Raw genomic sequence first — 18,042 nt, forward strand, 5'->3', positions numbered from 1 at the left:
GTGCAGTCAAAATTCCAAGTCTGATTTTTGAATCCCCAAAAACCTTAACAGCTAATAGCCTGCTGTTGACTGGAAGCCTTACCCATAATATCAAAAGTGTATTAACACGTATGTTGTAGGTTACATGTCTCACACACTGCGTTCTTACAATAGAGTAAGCTAAGGAAAAGAACATGCTATTATGACAATCATAAGGAGGAGGAAATAAGTTCATTAACTGAAAGTGGATCATCATGAAGGTCTTCACCCTCATGGTCTGCGCCTGCACAGGAGGAGGAGGAAGAGGAGGAGGAGGAGGGGGGACGGGGAGGGGGAGGAGGGGGGGAGGTCTTGCTGTCTCATGAGTGGCAGAGGCGGAAGGAAATCCACAGATAAGTGGACCCACGCGATCCAAACCCATGTTGTTCAAGGCTCAGTTGTAATTGGGAATAGCAGACCCTGTTGCAGTCCACGCTCTTGCTCATCAACATTCATTTCCCTCTCTTCAGCTGCAAAATACACTCCTCCCCTCCCCCAGGGATACACCCCCAAAGTCCCAGCCAGCTATAACACCTGACTCAAGCTCTAGAGTCTCATGATGCTCATCAAATCTGGGTGTGGCCCCTCTTGGTCTGAAAACAAAAACTAAAAGACAGATCACTCCCCACTCTCGCCGGACGCAAACGCACACTTGACGTGCGGGGGTGGACCAGGGTCAGGCAACCATCGAAAACATTCCCATCTGGAAAGCAAAAAGTGGGACACCCATAGTGGTCAGAGGCTCAGAGCAATTCTGAAACCCTGTCGGACAAAAACCTTGGGGTGAGGAGGTTTTTTTCTTTTTTTTTTTTTGGAGACGGAGTTTCGCTCTTGTTACCCAGGCTGGAGTGCAATGGCGCGATCTCGGCTCACCGCAACCTCCGCCTCCTGGGTTCAGGCAATTCTCCTGCCTCAGCCTCCCGATTAGCTGGGATTACAGGCACACACCACCGTGCCCAGCTAATTTTTTGTATTTTTAGTAGAGACGGGGTTTCACCATGTTGACCAGGATGGTCTCGATCTCTTGACCTTGTGATCCACCCGCCTCGGCCTCCCAAAGTGCTGGGATTATAGGCCTGAGCCACCGCACCCGGCCTTCCCATTATTCTTATACTTCTCCTCTGAGGGCGTTGGGCAGGACACGCTTCCTGGCACCCATGTATCTTACCCTCGTAATTTCCTGGGCACATAGGTTGGGAAACCCAGAGATCTTTTACGCTTGGAACAGTCACAGCGTCTTCAATCTAACACTGTTGGCTCTTGGCCAGTACAGCTCTCTCAGGGACTGAGTCATATTTTATCTGAGCCCAATCCGTTTATGCTAATGACCACATCCGCAATTATTTTTGAGACACACCTCTCTCTAAACTTGATAAGAGGTTTCCTAGGAGAGCCCCTTAATGCATTCAGAGATGTTTTCAGGAGGCATTGGCTTGCTTTAATAGGGCTGTATTTTAACGCATTTCTTTATCTCTTACTAGTGGAGATGAGAAACAGTAGCTTCTGGTGCCGTGCCTGTAATCGCAGCAGTTTGGGAGGCTGAAGCCAGAGTATTGCTTGAGGTCAGGAGTCTGAGACCAGCCTGGTTAACATGGTGAAACCCCATCTCCAGTAAAAATACAAAAACCAGCCAGGTGTGGTGACATACGCCTATAATCCCAGCTTGTTGGGAATCTGAGGTGGGCAACATAGCGAGACCCTGTCTCTATGAAAAATAGAAAAATCAGCTGGATGTGATGGTGGGTGCCTGTGATCCCAGCTGCTTGGGAGGCTGAGGCAGGAGGATCACTTGAACCTGGGAGGTGGAGTTTGCAGTGAGCAGAGATCGCGCCACTGCACTCCAGCCTGGGTGACAGAGCAAGACTCCATCTCAAAAATAATAATAATAAATAAATAATAATTGCTGGGTATGGCGGCACACGTCTGTAGTCTTAACTACTCAGGAGGCTGAGGCAGGAGGATCACTTGAACCTGGGAGGTGGAGTTTGCAGTGAGCAGAGATCGCGCCACTGCACTCCAGCCTGGGTGACAGAGCAAGACTCCATCTCAAAAATAATAATAAATAAATAATAATTGCTGGGTATGGCGGCACACGTCTGTAGTCTTAACTACTCAGGAGGCTGAGGCAGGAGGATCACTTGAACCTGGGAGGTGGAGTTTGCAGTGAGCAGAGATCGCGCCACTGCACTCCAGCCTGGGTGACAGAGCAAGACTCCATCTCAAAAATAATAATAAATAAATAATAATTGCTGGGTATGGCGGCACACGTCTGTAGTCTTAACTACTCAGGAGGCTGAGGCAGGAGGATCACTTGAACCTGGGAGGTGGAGTTTGCAGTGAGCAGAGATCGCGCCACTGCACTCCAGCCTGGGTGACAGAGCAAGACTCCATCTCAAAAATAATAATAAATAAATAATAATTGCTGGGTATGGCGGCACACGTCTGTAGTCTTAACTACTCAGGAGGCTGAGGCAGGAGGATCACTTGAACCTGGGAGGTGGAGTTTGCAGTGAGCAGAGATCGCGCCACTGCACTCCAGCCTGGGTGACAGAGCAAGACTCCATCTCAAAAATAATAATAATAAATAAATAATAATTGCTGGGTATGGCGGCACACGTCTGTAGTCTTAACTACTCAGGAGGCTGAGGCAGGAGGATCACTTGAACCTGGGAGGTGGAGTTTGCAGTGAGCAGAGATCGCGCCACTGCACTCCAGCCTGGGTGACAGAGCAAGACTCCATCTCAAAAATAATAATAAATAAATAATAATTGCTGGGTATGGCGGCACACGTCTGTAGTCTTAACTATTCAGGAGGCTGAGGCAGGAGGATCACTTGAACCTGGGAGGTGGAGTTTGCAGTGAGCAGAGATCGCGCCACTGCACTCCAGCCTGGGTGACAGAGCAAGACTCCATCTCAAAAATAATAATAAATAAATAATAATTGCTGGGTATGGCGGCACACGTCTGTAGTCTTAACTACTCAGGAGGCTGAGGCAGGAGGATCACTTGAACCTGGGAGGTGGAGTTTGCAGTGAGCAGAGATCGCGCCACTGCACTCCAGCCTGGGTGACAGAGCAAGACTCCATCTCAAAAATAATAATAAATAAATAATAATTGCTGGGTATGGCGGCACACGTCTGTAGTCTTAACTACTCAGGAGGCTGAGGCAGGAGGATCACTTGAACCTGGGAGGTGGAGTTTGCAGTGAGCAGAGATCGCGCCACTGCACTCCAGCCTGGGTGACAGAGCAAGACTCCATCTCAAAAATAATAATAATAAATAAATAATAATTGCTGGGTATGGCGGCACACGTCTGTAGTCTTAACTACTCAGGAGGCTGAGGCAGGAGGATCACTTGAACCTGGGAGGTGGAGTTTGCAGTGAGCAGAGATCGCGCCACTGCACTCCAGCCTGGGTGACAGAGCAAGACTCCATCTCAAAAATAATAATAATAAATAAATAATAATTGCTGGGTATGGCGGCACACGTCTGTAGTCTTAACTACTCAGGAGGCTGAGGCAGGAGGATCACTTGAACCTGGGAGGTGGAGTTTGCAGTGAGCAGAGATCACGCCACTGCACTCCAGCCTGGGTGACAGAGCAAGACTCCATCTCAAAAATAATAATAAATAAATAATAATTTCTGGGTATGGCGGCACACGTCTGTAGTCTTAACTACTCAGGAGGCTGAGGCAGGAGGATCACTTGAACCTGGGAGGTGGAGTTTGCAGTGAGCAGAGATCGCGCCACTGCACTCCAGCCTGGGTGACAGAGCAAGACTCCATCTCAAAAATAATAATAATAAATAAATAATAATTTCTGGGTATGGCGGCACACGTCTGTAGTCTTAACTACTCAGGAGGCTGAGGCAGGAGGATCACTTGAACCTGGGAGGTGGAGTTTGCAGTGAGCAGAGATCACGCCACTGCACTTCAGCCTGGACCACAGAGCGAGACCTTGTCTCTAAAAAACCCCAGAAATTTGAAAAGGGGGCTTTGAGAAATGTGGGGGATAGGAAGATCACGGGTGATTGTGAGGAAAAGAGAAACAGTTGCTTCTTTCAATGCTGCAAGACCAGGAATTTCTGGTTCTTTTTATTCTTGGTTTGCAAACCAACCGATTCATTCCCGAGTGCATCTCTTCCTTGCCGTGCTCTGTTGGACATAACTAATTACAGTTGTGAATTGGGGCATTTTGTTTCACAAGCTTTTTACCTAAGGCCACAGGACGTGGATTCAGTATCTCTCTGCCCTCCAAGGTGTCACAGGCAGCAGTTCTACCAAACGTTTTGCTGTTGCATTCCAGGCATCTCTGTCTTTTCAGCCTCCAGTCAAGGTCTTCTCATCTTTCACTGCCTGGCTCTGGAACCCCTATGTCATCTGTTAGGGTTTTGGTTATACTGGCCTCTTAGTTTTACGTACCAATTTCTCTATTTCTGACATAGACCAACAATGGCCTAAGTTAGGCTGCGGCAGCAAACAAGCCCCAGATCTCAATGGCTCATAAGGAAATGGGGTATTCCTGACGTGAGTCGTGAGTTGTGGTTCAGCTGCAGGTGCTCCCCACTTTAGCCTTATTCTGAAACCCAGGCTGAAGGAACAGCCCCTATCTGGGGCATGCAATTCTCATAGCAGAGGGAAAGAACAAATGTTACAAGCACAGGATGATTCGCAAAGCTGTGAATGGGACGTGGCATATGGGACTTCTACTCACATTGCATTGGCCAGGAAGGTGACACTAGCAAACGCAATATAAATGGAGTGGAAAAGTCCAGTCCTCTCTCGGGGAGGGGCAGGAGGTCAGCAGGAGTTCCGCACCTCTCCAGCAGCAGTTTTTCTTCATGAACGTGACTTTGAACTTGTGGTTTTAACTTGTTAGAACAAGATTCACGGCCAGGCACAGTGGCTCATGCCTGTAATCCCAGCTATTTGGGAGGCTGAGGCAGGAGGATCACTTCTGCCCAGAAGTTCAAGGCTACAGTGAGCCATGATGACACCACTGGACTCCCGCCTGGGTGACAGAACAAGACTCTGTCTCTCAAAATTTTTTTCAAAAGAGATACATAATAAGGCCAGACATGGTGACTCATGCCTGTAATCCTAGCACTTTGTGAGGCTGAGGTGGGCAGATCAAACTAGCATGGCCAACATGGTGAAATCCTGTCTCTACTAAACATACAAAAAAATAAAATAGTCGGGCGTGGTGGCAGGTGCCTGTAATCCCAGCTACCAGGGAAGCTGAGGCAGGAGAATCACTTGAACCCAGGAGGCGGAGGTTGCGGTGGGCCGAGATCGCACCATTGCACTCTAGCCTGGGCAATGGAGCAGGATTCCATCTCAAAAAAAAAAAGATACATACTTAAAGCAATATGGGAATTGCCAGTGTGTTGGTAAATTATCAACTTTTTACAGACATGTGCATTGTATGAAGGGTTTCACTGTTCTACAGTACATGAGATACAGGGGGTTGACAGCACATGGTTGGGTGAACAGGAAACCAGACTGGGAGGTGGCATTTCTTCCCTCCAAGAATCTGAAGTTAAGGGAGTATGTTCCACTCTCTGTTGCCCCAGTTAAGCCCCTGCAAGTTCACGAGTATGCTTGGAGCTGCACGGGATGGAACCCTGCTCCTCTGAGATCCTGAGACACAGAGACGAGTTTCTGCAGAGCAGCCATGGGTCTTGCCTGTCATGGCCAAGCTGACGTCCCATGTGCGCCTGCTCCTGACCACCTCGCTGCCCTTTGTCTCCGCAGTTCGACATGCAGAGGATAACTCTGGAGGAGCTGAAGCACATTCTCTATCACGCCTTCCGAGACCACTTAACGATGAAGGACATCGAGAACATCATCATCAATGAGGAGGAGAGCCTGAATGAGACCTCGGGGAACTGCCAAACAGAGTTCGAAGGAGGTAGGTGCCCCTGCGGCCGCCCCCTCCCTGTCTGGGACAGGCCAAAGCTCCACTTTCTATGAAAAATGAGTTTACACACAGCCTCCCGGGCTGATATGTGCCGAAGTCAAAATCCAGGGCTGAGGTTAACAGTCCTTTTTGCTAAGATGTGGTGGGTTTCACTTTCTCTGTCTTTTTCCTCCAAATCCTACATTTTTTTGCACAATCTCCAATTGTCCCTGTCCTTCCTCTCAAGGCTCTCTGAGGTCTGTGTGTGATTAGATGTGTGGTTTTGTGCTGTTTGCCTTTTCTCGGTTGTGGCTGCCGGTCGGCAAACTCGGGTTGAGTCCATTGTGTGACCTTGGGCAAGGGACGAACCTTCTCTTGTGTTTCCTCATCTATAAACATCAGGATAATCACACCTGCTTCGCAGAACTCTTAGGAGTGGATGACCTCTATGTTCACAAATGCGCAGCCAAAAAGAGAAACCAGGGACAGAGTCCTCTCATGAACTTACCCAAGTAGTTACAAAAGAAATAAGGTTCTCCGGAGTGCAAAAAAAGAGACCCATAAAAGGTTGGTTTTTTTTTTTTGGATTCATGAAAAAAATTTAAAGAAAAAAAAAAAAGAACCTACTTAATCTCCTAATCAGTAGAGAATTCCTGGGAAGCAAAATGATTTCATCCTTTCCAACTTTGAAAATCAGAGTGGCTTTAAGCCCTGATGTATAGAAAAAAAATCTTTCTAATTACATTAAAACATCATCTGGCAGGCTGTCTGTGACTTTCCTGTTCAATGCTGACGTTTCTTAAGGAGGCCACATTTTTTTCCTTTTCTTTTTTTTAACGAGCATTTAAACAAGTCAGTATATAGTTGGGAAGTGTCACACAGATGCTGGAAGGATATATTCGGTTGTGCGGTCTCAGAGCTGTCTCCCTTAGAGCCGGTGAGCGCTGTGGAGGGAAGCTAGTGGGCTTGGGGCTGAGCCGGTCCCAGGCACCAGGACTGTCCATCCAAACCCAGGCTCCCAGCAGCCCTGTCTGGGCTCAGCGGCTGCATCCTGGAGCCAGCATGAAAGGCCGTGACAGGAGGGAACAGGAGATGGTGTATACTCCAAGCTCATAAACAATGGAAGAGAGGGCGGAGTGGAGACTGTTGCAAAGCAGACAGCGAGGATCTTTTCTGAAGTCACTCAAATTTAAACGTTGCAAAAATGCCATGTGCATCAAACAAAACCCAGCTGTGGTCCTGAAGCTGCCTGGGTCTCCCTGCTGTGACAACAGGGAAATAGCATCAATGACTACGTTTGGAGTAGGGGTCACACTGATTTTTTTTTCTGTTAGTGTTTTCTCTCTTGTTGCCCAGGCTGGAGTGCAATGGCGCAATCTCAGCACTCTGCCTCCCTGGTTCAAGTGATTCTCCTGTCTCAGCCTCCCAAGTAGCTGGGATTACAGGCGTGTTCTGCCATACCTGGCTAATTTTTTTTCCTTGTATTTTTAGTAGAGACAAGATTTCACCATGTTGGCCAGGCTGGTCTCGAACTCCTGACCTCAAATGATCCACCTGACTCAGCCTCCCAAAGTGCTGGGATGACAGTTGTGAGCGACCGTGCCCGGCCAGGTCACACTGATCTTATAAGGGCAGGATGGTGTGGTCACAGCAAGGCCATTTCCAGCAGGACATGCAGGGGTCTTTCAAAGGTGAGGAAGGGTGAGGAGAGGAGGGCAGAGAGTGGGGACTGAAACTTGGGACAACAGCAGACCTGGTCTTCCCAATGCACCTCGCTCCAGGCTGACGGACCATGTGCCCACAGGATGAAAGCATGTGGGGCTCAAGCCCCATGAGCACATGCCTGTGAGCACTCTTGAGAAGGGTGGGGAAGGGTATTTTCGGGTATCATTTCATTTTCCACAAGAGCTTTTGTTGGTGGATCAGTGTTTTGTTCAGAGAAATGTCATAGATCTTAGTAATTTGGGAAAGGCCAGGCTATGCTGGGAAATAATGTAAATTCTAAGTAAGCCCTTTTTATTTCTCAAAACCTTAAACGTTAAGAAAATAAATGCTTTAATGATTAGTCAATAGCTTATTTATACTTAATATAATTAATGTAATGATTAATAGCAATTATAATACTTAATAATTATAATTATATGATAGAATATTGTATTTATAATTATTACAAATAATTATTAATGTTTATTGGTTAATTAATAATTGTAAGTCAATACAGTGCCTGGACTAATAATTATTACCATTATTAATTACCATCAATAATTATTAGTCCAGATACTGCACTAAGTGGCTTATATTAACCATTATAATAATTATTACCATAACAATACATATTGTCATATTATGGTAATAATTATGGTATTATCTAACCATACCTAGCCATTGCCTAACCAATAACTCTGGTAATAATTTTTGTTTTTATTTTTTATTTTTTGAGACAGAGTCTTGCTCCATTGCCCAGGCTAGAGTGCAGTGGTACGATCTCAGCTCACTGCAACCTCTGCCTCCCGGGTTCAAGCAATTCTCCTGTCTCAGCCTCCTGAGTAGCTGGGATTACACATGTGCACCACCACGCCCCACTAATTTTTCTATTTTTAGTAGAGGTGGGGTTTTTCGCCATGTTGGTCAGGCTGGTCTCAAACTGCTGACCTTGTGATCCACCTGCCTTGGCCTCCCAAAGTGCTGGGCTTACAGGTGTGAGCCTGTTAGTCCAGGCACTGCACTAAGTGTCTTAGAATTTATTATCTTATTTCATTTACAAAAGCTGTTATTTTGTAATTTGCATGTTACATTTTTGTATGATCTCTGGGACCTTTATTACATAATCCCTTTTGGATATTTTTATCTCAGAGAACTTTTATAAAGCATTATGTCACGGCTGTTTGTTCCCAGACACAAGCTCATTGATTCGTGTTTAGGTAAGAATTTTCCAATCTTGGATAGGATCAAAGTCATGGTTGAACATATTTAATACCCACAGGCCTTTCCACATGCAGGAAAGAGCCTCCCTGATTGCATTTGGGCAGAGGTGTCTAGGAAGAGAAAACTGAGGGCCTGAGGCTACCTGCTCTGCATCCTAGGACTGGAGGAGTTTGCCTGAGACCCTGTGGCTCACCTCAGACCCCTCACTCCTATATTGCGCCATATCCACAAGTTCCTCCCCCTTCTTCTATCAAGACCTGACTGCACAGTTGCATTACTTCTACCTCCTAAATCTCCCTCTCCTCCTCTCAGCCTTGAGCCCCTTGGGGGCCTCCCCATCTCCCCTAAACTGTCAACCCCTCCCTATCCTCTTTTGCTCTCAGCCTAAGCTGCACGCCTTGTCCAGCCACCTCAACTATGCCCTTGCTGACATTCTGTTACAGGGCCACCAGGTTCTTATGCTCACTGTTCAGTAACAGACAAATACACTGAGACAGGAGGGTTTGCAGCAGAGAGAGAGTTTAATGACTGTAGGGTAGCTGAGCAAGCATACGGGAGGAACCCTCAAATCCATTCCCTGAGTAGTTTTGAGCTAGGATTTTTAAGGGGATTGTGGAGGGCAAGAGACTGAAAAATGGGGGATATTGATTTAGGATGTGGAAACCGCATTCTTTGGCAAGTCAGCTTCCCTTGGGGTCCTTCAGACCAGCTGACATCAGTAGTCTTATTGATATGTGGAACCTAAAGATTATCTCAAAGGGAAAACTTAACATTTTATACTGTTCAGGTTGTCAATAGGGCAATTAAGGGGAATTATAATTGCACGTGTGTGTGTGTGTGTGTGTGTGTGTGTGAGAGAGAGAGAGAGAACCTGGCTTCCTTTTCATGAATGTTAATTTTTAAGTTCTGTGGTACATGTACAGGACATGCAGGTTTGTTACACTTAAATGTGTGCCATGGTGGTTTGCTGCACCTATCAACCCATTACCTAGGCATTAAGCCCAGCATGCATTAGCTATTTTTTCTGATGTTCTCCTCCCCATCCCCCCAACATGCATTCTCCTTGTTCAGCTCCCACTTATAAGGACATGTGGTGTTTTGGTTTTCTTTTCCTGTGTTGATTTGTTGAGGATGATGGCTTCCAGCTCCATCCACGTCCCTGCAAGGACATGATCTTGTTCCTTTTTATGGCTGCATAGTATTCCATGGTTTATATGTAACACGTTTTCTTTACCCAGTCTATCAGAAGGCAGTGTAGCAATTCCTCAAAGATCTAGGGCCAGAAATCCCATTACTAGGTATATTCCCAAAGGAATATAAATCATTATGTTATAAAGAACTATAATCTTATAACAGGGGCTATGTGATTCTGGGGCACTAGGCAGCAAATGCCTATGAGGAAGCAGCTTGGAAAGCAAGCTGATCTCGTGATCAATGCTGAGCATGCAGCAAATGTCGTTTATTTTCATTTCTCTCCTGCCCTTCTTCATTTTCTAAGGTCATAGGGACAGTTCAATCCCAGATTCCAGACTCACTCTGTCAGCTCACTCCATCCCAAGTCTCGATCTATCCAGCCCCTAACTGTGAAGGCTCCAGGTGGGCTCCTTTATTTCTTCCAAGTGATAGAATTCTTCTCTCTTTAAACCGAATCCTCCCGGCAACCCCACATGACCAATGATAGGGAAGGGAATGGGCTGGGCCTCTACCCTCAGCCCCAGAGCCCCAACTCAGGTCTTCTCCACTTCTGCTAACCCACCCCTCAACCCCAGGAAGTTCCTTCCTGCTGCTTTCATTAGACCAAGCAGCTAATCATGTCGATTAGGAAGGTCTTTGCCATCAATGGAAGAGCACACCTGCCTCTGCCCGGAAACTAGGAGATGGGCAAAGAAACAGACATTTCATGGCAGAGATGGAATTGAAATAAGCCCACATCTGATGGCTGGGAGCTTGGCAGAGCTGGAGGGAGGATTGAGATCCAGAACATGGAAAAGGCTTCAAAATGCTGCTGTGGACAGCGCAAGTGACAAAAACTCAATTAGAAATTAGTGGGAGGACTTGAACATGCCACCAGCATCTTTTTTTATTTTATTTAGTTTTTTTGGGACGGAGTTTCACTCCTGTTGACTAGTGCAATGGCAGTCTCAGCTCACTGCAACCTCTGCCTTCTGGGTTAATGCGATTCTCCTGCCTCAGCCTTCTGAGAAGCTGGGATCACAGGCAAGTGCCACTACGCCTGGATAATTTTTGTATTTTTAGTAGAGACAGGGTTTTGCCATGTTGCCAGGCTGGTCTGGAACTCCTGACCTCAAGTGATCCCCCGACCCTGGCCTCCCAAAGGGCTGGAATTAATTACAGGTGTGAGGCACCATGCTCAGTAAGTTTATTTTATATATATAAAATAGAATCTTGCTCTATCACCCAGCCTGGTCTTGAACACACACACACAATGCTTGTTATATATGTAAAATAAAGAGAGTCCGTCTCTGTCACCCAGGCTGGAGTGCATAGCTCACTGAAGCCTGAAACTCCCAGGCTCCTGCTTCAGCCTCCTGAGTAGCTGGGACTACAGCCATGTGCCACCATGCCAGGCCAATATTTTTACTTTTCTAGAAACAGGGTCTTTCTATATCACCCAGCCTGGTCTTGAATTCATGGCTTCAAATAATCCTCCCACCTCAGCCTCTCAAAGGGCTGATATTACGGGCATGAGCCACTGTGGCCAGCCCACGTTATAGCAATGATTGTATTTTTCATTTGTCTGAGTCTTGGGTCTGATCATTTTACTAAGAGGTGTTAAGACAGTCTTCATTGAGTGAGTGATACTGACCATTCCTTCTACATGAATGAAAGAATAAAGCAAAAAGTAAGTTAGGATCCCCAAGAGGGTGGCACTCTTGATGGGAAGGGTTTTAGTTTGGGTTTGATTTTACCTTTAATTGTTTAATTTTTAGATAACAAGTAAAGGTAATTTTGTTATCTTTACTTGTTTAACACATACACACATGTACGCACACAGTCCCTGCTACACATACACACGTACGCACATACACAGCCCCTGCTACACATACACACACACACAGCTCCTGCTACACATGTATGCACACAGCCCCTGCTAAACATAAACACACATGCACACACACACAGACCCTGCTACACATACACACACACGTACATACACAGCCCCTGCTACACATGCACGCACACTGCCCCTGCTACACATACACACATGCACATACACAGCCCCTGCTACACACACACACGTACACACATACACAGCCCCTGCTACATACACAATCTATGCACACAGCCTCTGCTAAACATACACACATGTACATACACAGCCCCTGCTACACATACATACACACACACACACAGCCCCTGCTACACATACACATGCACACACGCATGCACACAGCCCCTGCTACACACACACACGCAGCCCCGGCTACACATACACATGCACACACACAGCCCCTGCTACATACACACACACACACACAGCCCCTGCTACACATACACACACACAGCCCCTGCTACACATACACACATGCATACACAGCCCCTGCTACACATACACACACACAGCTCCTGCTACACACACACACGCACACATACACAGCCCCTGCTACACATACACACGTGCACACATACACAGCCCCTACTACACATACACATGCACACACACAGCCCCTGCTACACATACGCACGCACACATACACAGCCCCTGCTACACATACACACACGCACACATACACAGCCCCTGCTACACATACACACGCACAAACAGCCCCTGCTACATACACGCACACAGCCCCTGCTACACATACACAGCCCCTACTACACATACACATGCACACACACAGCCCCTGCTACACATACACACGTGCACACATACACAGCCCCTGCTACACATACACACGCACAAACAGCCCCTGCTACATACACGCACACAGCCCCTGCTACACATACACAGCCCCTACTACACATACACATGCACACACACAGCCCCTGCTACACATACACACGCACAGCCCCTGCTGCACATACACACACATGCACACACAGCCCCTGCTACACATACACGCACACATGCACACATACACAGCCCCTGCTACACACACACACACACAGCCCCTGCTACACATACACACACACGCACACACACAGCCCCTGCTACACATACACATGCACGCAGCCCCTGCTGCACATACACACGCACACATACACACATGCACACACACAGCCCCTGCTACACATGCACACACGCACACAGACAGCCCCTGCTACACACACACATGTACACACATACACAGCCCTTGGTACACACGCATATACACAGCCCCTCCTACACACACACAGCCCCTGCTACACATACACAGCCCCTACTACACATACACACGCACGCACACAGCCCCCGCTACACATACACACACACGTACACACATACAGCCCCTGCTACACATACACACACACGCACGCACACATACACAGCCCCTGCTACACATACACACGAACACACAGCCCCTGCTACACATACACACACACATACAGCCCCCGCTACACATACACACACACGCACGCACGCACACACAGCCCCTGCTACACATACACGCACGCACGCACACAGCCCCTGCTACACATACACGCACGCACGCACACAGCCCCTGCTACACATACACACACAGCCCCGCTACACAGCCCCTGCTACACATACACACACAGCCCCGCTACACATACACACACACGTACACACATACACAGCCCCTGCTACATATACACACACACAGCCCCTGCTATATGCCAGTCTGCCTTATCTTTGTGGTGGGAGAGCCCTGAAGTCATATGGGAGCATCAACTTCTTCCAAAAAATGGACAAGAAGAAACGGTATGAAACTCCAAGCTGGATAGAGGGCAAGCCTGGCTGGGCACAGTGGTTCCCGCCTGTAATCCCGGCACTTTTTGGGAGGCTGAGGTGGGCAGATCAGCTGAGGTCAGGAGGGTCAGGAGTTTGAGACCAGCCTGGCCAACATGGTGAAACTTCGTCTCTACTAAAAATACAAAAATTAGCTGGATGTGGTGGTGGGCGCCTGTCATCCCATGTAATCTCAGCTACTCTGAAGGCTGAGACAGGAGAATTGCTTGAACCCAGGAGGTAAAGGTTGCAGTTACCTGAGATGGCATTACTGCACTCTATCCTAGGAAACAGAGTGACACCCTGTCAAAAAAAAAAAAAAAAAAAAAAGGGCAAGCCTTCCTGACTTCAGGGAACTCCTGTATCAGAGGCTCACATCACAGGCAGAACTCATTTTCCTAGAGCACCAAAAGGAGTCTCCTACAGAAACCCTTTTGCAGGCAGGGAGGAGACTAGAAGATGCTCGCTCAAGGGCTCTGCAGTCAACCTTTCCATCATTCACACCTGGCTTCCAGACTGAAAATCACTCAGACTGCGTGAGTCAGGTGCTGACCCCTTTCCACCCATGGTGCTGGGTGCTTTGTGCATATGAATTCATTTCACCCTTCTGAATTCAGGAACTCTCTGGCATTATGTATTAGAACTTTTTATGTCCCCAGTCCCATGAGATTTGGTTAAAAGCATGACTTTCAGGCACTCCCAGCCCCTCAGATATCTCTGAATCCCCTAATTAAGATAAAATATGTTTGATATGCTTTTTTTTTTTTTTTGAGACAGGATCCTGCTCTGTCACCCAGGCTGGATTGCAGTGGCACAATCTCGGCTCACTCCAACCTCCACCTCTGGGGTTCAAGCAGTTCTCCTGCCTCAGCCTTCCAAGTAGCTGGGATTAAAAGCATGTGCCACCATGCTCAGCTAATTTTTGTATTTGTAGTAGAGATTTGGTTTCACCATGTTGGCCAGGCTGGTCTCGAACTCCTGACCTCAAGTGATTCCCCCTCCTCAACCTTCCAAAGTGCTGGGATTACAGGCATGAGCCAACATGCCCAGCTTGATATACTTTTGTGTTACTTGTGAATATTCATGTCCTAATTATTTGGAAAAATTACCATACTCTGGCAACATAGCAAGACCTCTACTTTACAAAAAGAAATTTTTTTTAATTTGCCAGGCATGGTGGTGCATGCCTATAGTCTCAGCTGTTTGTTTGGGAGGCTGAGGTGGGGAGATCACTTGAGCCCTGGGGTTCAAGACTGCCATGAGCTATGATTGCACCAATGCACTTGAGCCTGGGCAATAGAGACCCCAACTCTGAATAAAGAACTTACCAAGGACAGATCCAAGATGGCCGATTAGGAGCAGCTCAGGATTGCAGCTCCCATCGAAAGCGTGGAGGGTGAGTGGATTCTGCATTTCCAGATGGATTTTTATTGCCCACAGACCAGGAGATTTCCAGGCGGAGGAGCCCCACAGGTCGTCAGCATGGCTGTTTTGGCCAGCACTGTGGTTCTCCGCAAAAAAAATACATGGGTCCGGGTTCCATTTTAGCTGGTGATTCGAGCTCCTAGGAGACAGATTAACCCATTCAACTGATAAAAAAGGGGACTGAAACAGGGAGCCAGGCCAGGAGATTCCAGGGCAAAAGAGCGCCACAAATCGCAGCACGGCTGTTTCAGCCAGCACAGTGGGTCACCACACAGGAAATCACACAGATCCCAGCACCTTTTCAACAGGCAACTGGAACACCTGGGAGAGAGTTGACTGTTCAACTAAAAAAACAGGGCTCTGAGGCAGGGAGTGAGGTGATCAGGCTTGGCTGGTCCTGCCCCCGACACACAAAAAAAGAGCAATCTGAAATGCTCTGGATTGAGGGTTTCACCGCAAACACAGCTGAACCTGGGACACGCCAGCTCTGTGGGGGAGGGGCATCCATCATTACCAAGGCAGTCCACCAGTACAGAGGTAGTCTGCCAATGCTGAGGCAGCCAGCCGTCACTGAGATAGCCCAACATTACAGAGATGGGCCACTGTTGCCAAGGCAGTTCTAACTATACCTGTATAAACAGGACTGCAGGGAAGGTCACACTGAAGCTGGGCAGAGCCCACAGCAGCCCAGCAAAGCCTCTGGAGGCAGACAGTGACTATGCTGCCTCCTCCCTGGGCAGGGCAGCCCTGAAAAAAGGCAGCAACATAACAGAATCTCACAATTAAAGCCTCAACTCCCTGGGATAGAGCACCTGGGGGAAAAAAGGCGGGGAGGTTTATGAGTTCTGCTGCAGGAGACTTAAACGTACCTGCCCAGCAGCTCTGAATGAACAACAGCGCTTGCAGCTCAGCACTTGAGCTCCTATAAAGGACAGACTGTCTCCTCAAGCAGCTCCCTGACCCCCGCATATCCAAAGAGTCACCCCATAAAGCAGAGCTCAGATTGACATCTGGCAGATATCCTTCTGGGACAAAGATAACAGAAGACTCTGGCAGCAACACTTATTATTCTGCAGCCTCTGCAGGTGATCCCCAGGCAAGCAGGGCCTGGAGTGGACCTCAGCAGTCCTACAGCAGAGGGGCCTGAATGTTAGAAGGAAAACTAAGAAACAGAAAGAAATGACTTCATCATCAACAAACTGTATGTACACTCAGAGACCCAATCTAAAAGTCAACAACTACAAAGATGACAGGTAGATAAATCCACAAAGATGGGAAGAAACCAGTGCAAAAAGGATAAAAACATCCAAAACCAGAACACCTCTCCTCCTACAAGGGATCACAACTCCTCACCAGCAAGGGAACAAGGCTGGAAGGAGAATGAGTGTGATGAATTGACAGAAACAGGCTTCAGAAGGTGGGTAATAAGAAACTTCTCTGAGCTAAAAAAAACATGTTCTAACCCGATGCAAAGAAACTAAGAACCTTGAAAAAAGATTTGATGAAAAGCTAATGAGAATAAACAACTTAGGAATATAAGTGAACTGATGGAGCTGAAAAACACAACATGAGAACTTTGCGAAGCATATACAAGTTTCAACAGGCAAACTGACCAAGCAAAAGAAAGGGTATCAGAGGTCAAAGATCAACTCAATGAAATAAAACAGAAAGGCAAGATTAGAGAAAAAAGGGTAAAAAGGAATGAACAAAGTCTCCAAGAAATATGGGACTATGTGAAAAGACCTAATCTACATTTGATAGGTGTGCCTGAATTTGACAGAAAGAATGAATGCAAGCTGGAAAATACTCTGCAGGATATTATCCAGGAAAACTTCCCCAACCTAGCAAGGCAGGCCAATATTCAAGTCCAGGAAACACAGAGAACACTGCAAAGATACTCCTCAACAAGAGCAACCCCAAGGCACATAATCCTCAGATTCACCAGGGTTAAAATGAAAGAGAAAATGCTAAGGGCAGCCAGAGAGAAAGGTCAGGTTACCCACAAAGGGAAGCCGACTAGACTCACAGCAGATCTCTGAGAAGAAACCCTACAAGCCAAAAAGAGTGGGGGCCAATATTCAACATCCTTAAAGAAAAGAACTTTCAACCCAGAATTTCATATCCAGACAAACTAAGCTTCATAAGTGAAGGAAAAATAAAATCCTTACAAACAAGCAATTACTCAGAGATTTCATCACCACCAGGCCTGCTTTACAAGAGCTCCTGAGAGCAGCACTAAACATAGAAAGGAACAACCAGTACCAGCCACCCCAAAAACATACCAAATGGTAAAGAGCATAAACACAATGAAGAAACTGCATGAGCTAACAGGCAAAACAACCAGCTAGCATCAAAATGGCAGGATCAAATTCACACATAACAATATTAACCCTAAATATAAATGGGCTAAACACCCCAAACAAAAGACACAGACTGGTAAACTGGATAAAAAGCCAAAACCCATCTGTGTGGTATATTCAGGAAACACATCTCACACACAAGGATACACAAAGGCTCAAAATAAAGGGATGGAGGAAGATTTACCAAGATTTATCTCTGATAAAAAAGACTTTAAACCAACAAAGATCAAAAGAGACAAAGAAGGACATTACCTAATGATAAAAGGATCAATGCAACAAGAAGAGCTAATGATCCTAAATATATACATACCCAATAGAGGAGCACCCAGATACATAAAGCAAGTTCTTAATGACTTACAAAGAGACTTAGACTCCCACACAATAATAGTGAGAGACTTTAACACCCCATTGTCAATATTAGACACATCAACAAGACAGAAAATTAACAAGGATATCCAGGACTTGAACTCAGACCTGGACCAAGTAAACCTGATAGACATTTACA

General features: G+C 46.8%; 1 protein-coding gene across 8 annotated transcripts in view; it reads left to right on the plus strand.

Moving 5' to 3' along the window:
- CALN1 (calneuron 1) overlaps positions 1-18,042 on the plus strand; it is a 649,447-nt gene that overhangs the window by 598,303 nt on the left and 33,102 nt on the right. For all 8 annotated transcript variants that reach the window (XM_078354140.1, XM_035279438.3, XM_035279415.3 and 5 more), the window contains one exon: positions 5,771-5,927. In XM_078354140.1, coding sequence (XP_078210266.1) covers positions 5,771-5,927 — 157 coding nt within the window. The remainder of the gene's footprint in view (positions 1-5,770; positions 5,928-18,042) is intronic.

The sequence above is a fragment of the Callithrix jacchus genome, chromosome 2 (assembly GCF_049354715.1).
Source record: "Callithrix jacchus isolate 240 chromosome 2, calJac240_pri, whole genome shotgun sequence".
Taxonomy (NCBI): Eukaryota; Metazoa; Chordata; class Mammalia; order Primates; family Cebidae; genus Callithrix; species Callithrix jacchus.